Consider the following 6000-nt stretch of genomic DNA (forward strand, 5'->3'; position numbering starts at 1 on the left):
ATAGCCACCGCAGGGAGGGGCGGGTTAACCAGAGTGGGGAATTTCTGTCTGCACGGCCATCCTCGCAGAGCGTTTCCACTGCATTAAACATTCCCTGGACTAGATACTCAGATGTGATCGGAGCATAAGCTGATGTCTGACCTGCTCTTGCTTTTACCACCCAGGCAAGTCATCGCTGGGAATGGCCTTGTTCCGCCTGGTGGAGCCAGCCGGTGGCACCATCCTCATTGATGAGGTGGACATCTGCACGATTGGGCTGGAGGATCTCAGAACCAAGCTGACTGTGATCCCCCAGGACCCTGTCCTGTTTGTAGGTACAGTAAGGTAGCTGTTTTTGACAGTTGTGCATTCCTATTTTTGGGTAGCGAGATCAGACCAACCAGGAGCTCTGGGAGGTGCCCATGGCGTGGCTGACCTGGGGCTGCTCTACCTGAGGGAAGCTGTGTGCCCAGGGGCTGGCACCGGTTCCCCAGGGAGGCCGTGGGAGGAGCCGAGACCTGGGGTCCTGAACATTGCTTGTGTGTATAAACACCATGGCTAGTAAGCAAGACGCTTATACGTAGGATGAGCAGACATCCCAGTTGGCCCCGGTTTATGCCTGTGTCTGAGCATCCTATCAAGTTTAGCAACAGCCACTCAAAAATACCCGTCTGTGTGACAAAATGAGTGGGGATCCGACATATGCAGCTGTCCATCGGAAAGTGCGTGAGAACAGAAGCTCACATACAAGAACAGTGGGGTTGCAGCTCCTACAGGGCTTAAGATCAGACATGCAGCCTCCAGGAGAAAGCCGGTCTCTCACTTGGTCCCGGGAGTGCTGACCCTCTCCTGAGAGGGACATCTCTCCCACTGAGAAGTAGGGCCCGTATTTAGCATTGTATGAAAAATACATTTTGTGTCTAGACTCATGCCCCATAAGTGAGCCGCTCGCCTTCTGGGAGCCCCAGGGCTGCAGACGTAGCTCGTGCTTCTGAAGGCAGAGTGAACCCAATGGTCCGTCAAGTTGCTCCCTCTCCCTTTCTCTCCACCAAGAATTTGCAGAAGGTGGCATTCACTCGACTGCCCATGGCCGTCGAGGACCAGTGAGTGTTCCTGGGCGCCGAGCTCGGTGCTGTGTCTGGGCTGCTTTCACATACCTGCCTTGTGGGCTCTGCTCCATAACAGAGCTGTGGGTTCTTGGTCTCTTGACCTGAGGTTGGTATTTGATGGGCCTTGGGCCTGGGCTAAGTAAGCACTGCCTGGGGAGCCACTGGGTTATAACCACCTCCTGCTCCCCCTCCACACTGCAGAAAACCTGCTCCCCCACCTCTCCTCCTCAGAAATCCAGTTCCCTCCCCTTTCCTCGTTGCAGGTACAACCTGGACCCCTTTGAGAGTCACGCGGATGAGATGCTCTGGCAGGTTCTGGAGAGAACATTCATGAGAGACACAGTAGGTCTTGGGGGCTGTCCAGGATGGGTCTGCTTAGCACCTGTGCCCCAGACACCTGGTCCAGGCTTAAACTCGGCAAGCACTGGGCCAGCGTTTGGCCAGGCTTACTTGTTGGCCCTACATATGTGAGAAGAGCACAAGCCTTGTTTACCTGTTAAGATGAAAAGCAACAATAAATAAAATTGATCAGGTCTCTGCAATGATTCCGCCAAGACCTCCACATGTATCACAGCACTTGGTCCTGACTACAGCCCTCGGAGGCTGGCACACCCACCTCCGTTAGAGATGCCAAAATGAAGACTCAGGAAGTGCCAGGGCAGGCTAGTGGATGGCAGAGTGGAGGCCCCAACCCACCTCCACCTGACTTAGAGCTGAGGGAGTGCCTCACTGCTCTGCCCCTAGCCTCATCTGCCCTTGGGAACAATAGACCCGGGAAGGTGAGCGGCGTGGCAGTTCCCAAGGCCCTGTGACCCGGCTCCGCAGGGGAGCGTGGCCACCTCTGCAGCCCACAGGGGACATTATTCCCTCAGGACTTGGTGCCAAGAAGAGCATATCCCCATGCCACTTTGACTTGTGCTGGATAAATCGGACCCTGTCTTACCTTTCCCGATGACTAGAAGACTGTCCCATCCCACCTCTGTTTTGTCCATGGAAACAGGGACCCTGGAAGCCATTTATACTTGTTTGCACTTCTCTCGACGCATCTGCACGTCACATGTATTCTTTTGGAGAGGCATTGATGGGGTAAAATCACACTGTGATTTAAATTATCAGTGTCCACCTACTCCCGGTCTTTCCCTGGTGCCAGTTTGCAATGTTGAAATGATTGTTATTTTCACTTTCTTTTGCTCAGTAAAATAAAGGCAGCCGAGGAATACAAGAGGAGGGGGGAATCAATACAGATGACACAGGACAATTTTATAGATCCTCAGCATAAACGGGGCATTCTCTGTGCTTTATAGATAATGAGACTCCCGGAAAAATTGCAGGCAGAAGTCACAGAAAATGGAGAGAACTTCTCAGTCGGGGAACGGCAGCTGCTCTGCATGGCCCGGGCGCTGCTCCGCAACTCCAAAGTAAGGAAACAGCAGGGAAACCGTTGGTAGGGCTCTGCTGATTTCCCGCAGCGCCACTCCATCCCATCCACTGGGGGAGGGAGGGGGAGCCCAGCTTTGTCTTTTGGCAAAGAGAGAGCAGTTGCCATTTAAAAACGGATTCCTTTTTCTTAAGACAAAGTTGTGAGAGGTAAAAATTGAATAATAACAGCCATTTACACAACAGCACCTGCCTCTCCCCACTCTCTCCCTGGGGGGTCCTGCTTTGGTATTCTGTCTTCCTGGGTGGTCTGAGTTTGAGAAATCTCCCTCTCAACTTTTTCCCTTTGTCTCTGAATGGTTGGATGCCTGATAAATAGGACCCAGGACAGTCAAGAATGCTAGGATCTAGGAATGGTGAAATTTATGCTCATTTTTCTTAGTGACTTGGACATCCTTGCTCATGGTTTCAAAGAAGGGGTTGCTGGTGCTTTAGACGTCTCATTCTCTGAGCCCTGATCCAAGTGTAGCCCCCGTGTGTGTTCCCTAGATGTCCGAAGGGCAGGAAAGGAGCAGCCCACCCTCAGTGCTGACTGCCAAGCAGTTTTGTGTTGTTTTAGTATTTCATGCTCTTAATAAGGTATAACCCCCTTTTACCAACAAGGAAACAAACAGAGCCTGGGGTAAGTTAAGTAATGTAGCCAGGATCAAGCAGCGTGAGCACTGAGTCCCGTCCCTCTGACTGGTAGACCAGCACTGTGGGAGGTCAGAATAATGCCCCTGCCCATCCCCTACAGACATCCACGCCTTGTCACCCAGAACCTGTGCCTGTGTTATCTTACCTGGGAAAAGGGGCTTTGCCAATTTGATTACATCAAGGGTTGTGAGGTGAGATTATCCTGGATTACCTGGGTGAGCCAGGTCTTTATTAGAGGGAAGCAGAAGAGGTAGGAAGAGGAGATTTGACAATGGAAGTGGAAGTTAGAGGGATGCCAGGAAGGGGCCACGGGCCAAAGAGTGCAGGCAGCGCCTAGAAGCTGGGCAGACAAGGGACTGATTTCTCCCCTAGAGCCTGCAAATGGAATGCAGTCTTGACAATACCTTGACTCTGGGACTTTTAATTTCCAGAACTGTGAGATAATAAATCCGTGTTGTTTTAAGCCTCTGAATTTGTGTGAATTTGTTACAGCAGCAGCAGGAAGCTAATGTAAGTTATTATACCACATGCTGACTCATGTTAGCATGGTAGAAAATCCTGGATACTTCTTCCTACCAGTTTGCAGGATCAGAATAAACCACTTAAAAAGAGGAGTAAAGACGATAAACCTTGCTCCCCAGCCAGTCCCTCTGGAGAAGACGAAGGTGGTGTGATGAGACTTTTATTTTGCCATTCTTTTTCTAACTTTTTGAAATGAATACCTAGCTCATTACTTTTCAGCCCTTCTCCATAAATAAATAAATAAATAAATAAAGCTAAGACTATAAATTTTCCTCTAGGTACAGCTTTGGCTTACTGTGATGTTTACGATGTTTCTTCCTCAACAGATCATTCTCCTTGACGAAGCCACTGCCTCCATGGACTCCAAGACTGACAGCCTTGTTCAGAGCACTGTCAAAGATGCTTTCAAAGGCTGCACGGTGCTGACCATCGCCCACCGCCTCAACACGGTCCTCAACTGCGACCTCGTCCTGGTCATGGAAAACGGGAAGGTACAGGAAGCTATTGGCATCACCTGGCTTCAATGGTTTGGGCTCTAAGGTGGGTGGATATTTTCTGACAATTTCAGCTCTTTTTCTTTGGCTTTCAGGTGGTTGAGTTTGACAAGCCTGAAGTCCTTGCTGAGAAGCCAGATTCTGCATTCGCGATGTTACTAGCAGCAGAACACAAAGTCCGGTTATAAAGATCCCAGCAGATTTTAGAGGAGGAGGAGGAGGAGTTTGATGAGCCTGCAGGAGGAGGGCTGTCATCCCCGCAGGCAGTCCTGGTCCGTGTCTTCCCACTTCTGACCCAGAATGAGCTGAGCAGAGGTTGCTTCCCGACCTTGCCTGGTCCATGCCTTCTGACCTCACTTGGTGGGCCTGGGGCCTGGGGCTGGTTCTAGGTGGTGAACAGAGGCAGATGAAGCTAGTGGGTCAAAAAACTGCCCCTCACCTCCTGAAACCCCAAGGCTCCCTCATGTGTCCTTATCAGTACTACCCTGTGCCTGAAAAACAGTAACTTTCTGTTAAAAACTGGTCAAAGTAAACAGAACAGGCAAATTCCTAGGATGGAGTTTGTAAAGGTTTCCTGCCTCGTTGTCAGGAGGGAAGAGAGCTGAGTTTCTTCCATTTAACTTCTATCCACATGTATTTGAGTGCGTGACGTGCCGTAACCACACGGGTCTACAGCACAAAAGATTGATTCCAGTGTTTGGTGAAAACCTTTTTTTAAAAAAAAATTAAATTAAAAAAAATCATATTGCATGCTCCATTTGATCTCTTATAAGTAACCAGGACAACAAAATGTTGGCATTTCTCTATAAATGACATTTTATATCTTCTCTGTTGGTCATTAAAATGCAGCAGGAAGCTAAACTACCCCAAAACGTTGCCTTGCAGTTACATTGCTGAACCTGTTCTAACGCCTGTACTACTTCCTCTCACAGACCCTATTGCTTTCTCCACTGGCTCAGTAATAAACCCCACAGCGTTTCTCAAATAAAAGGCTCTCTTTGCAACTACAAGGCTGGCTGTGATGGAGGCAGTAAAGACACATTCCCAGTAGCCCAGGAGTTAGAGCTAATTCACGGTGACGCTGGGGGGAAAAAACAAGAAAATCCGATGGGCTGCCGTGCAGGGTTTGGAGGGCCCTCCACGTCTGGCTGCTTCCTGTTCCGTTCCTTAGGATTAAAGGCCCAAAGGAGCACTAGTTCCGTGGAAGCAAGGAAGGGTTTCCAGTCCTCATCACCCCCCGAAGATTCCCGACTGATGAATATTCCCCCTCCCTTCCCTCCCTGCTGCCTTAGGTCAGCCAGTCTCAGAAAGAACTCACCGGCAGGTTTTTTCTTGCTCTTCAGGTAAACAGATCTAAAGTTGGCCCAGAATTGTTGGTTAAAATGTAAAACATTCTTTGCTAAGAGTTGGAATCGCATTGGCCAGAATAGCAGGATTTGAAGTGAAATGGAAAGGACAGGAGGGTGTTTGGGGTCAGATGGCCTGATCAAAGAAATCACTTTTCTTTCGGTACAAGGCCACCTGTGGGCGAGGCTAAATTGAGCACTAAAACCTTCACATAAATGCGATTTCCATGGAGAGGGTCAGCCTGACTCCATGAACTGCACATTTGTGCCAAGAAATCTCCCCTCTGGTGGGATGGGCATCAAAGGGCCAGACTGAGGTCGTTGCTATGGCTTCAGCACAAAACACAGCGGGCCAGGTGATCTTCCCCCTCAGCTCCGGGAGCCTCTGAGCACTGGGCCTCCTTCACCTGGCAAAACCACACCCAAGAAAGGTTTATGGCAATTGTTTTACATTTCTTTTTTTTCTTTTTCTGAACA

General features: G+C 49.7%; 1 protein-coding gene across 1 annotated transcript in view; it reads left to right on the forward strand.

Annotated features, from left to right (window-relative positions):
* The window catches only part of ABCC12 (ATP binding cassette subfamily C member 12), a gene marked incomplete at both ends in the record, with an annotated part of 45014 nt that extends 40649 nt beyond the window's left edge, over positions 1 to 4365 (forward strand). Inside the window, 5 exons of the mRNA XM_081118630.1 lie at positions 165 to 324; positions 1352 to 1430; positions 2393 to 2506; positions 4010 to 4174; positions 4273 to 4365. Of these exons, the coding sequence (XP_080974756.1) occupies positions 165 to 324; positions 1352 to 1430; positions 2393 to 2506; positions 4010 to 4174; positions 4273 to 4365 (611 nt within the window). The remainder of the gene's footprint in view (positions 1 to 164; positions 325 to 1351; positions 1431 to 2392; positions 2507 to 4009; positions 4175 to 4272) is intronic.
* Positions 4366 to 6000: the final 1635 nt, after the last annotated feature.

The sequence above is a fragment of the Miniopterus schreibersii genome, assembly GCF_964146895.1.
Source record: "Miniopterus schreibersii genome assembly, chromosome: 18".
Lineage (NCBI taxonomy): Eukaryota > Metazoa > Chordata > Mammalia > Chiroptera > Miniopteridae > Miniopterus > Miniopterus schreibersii.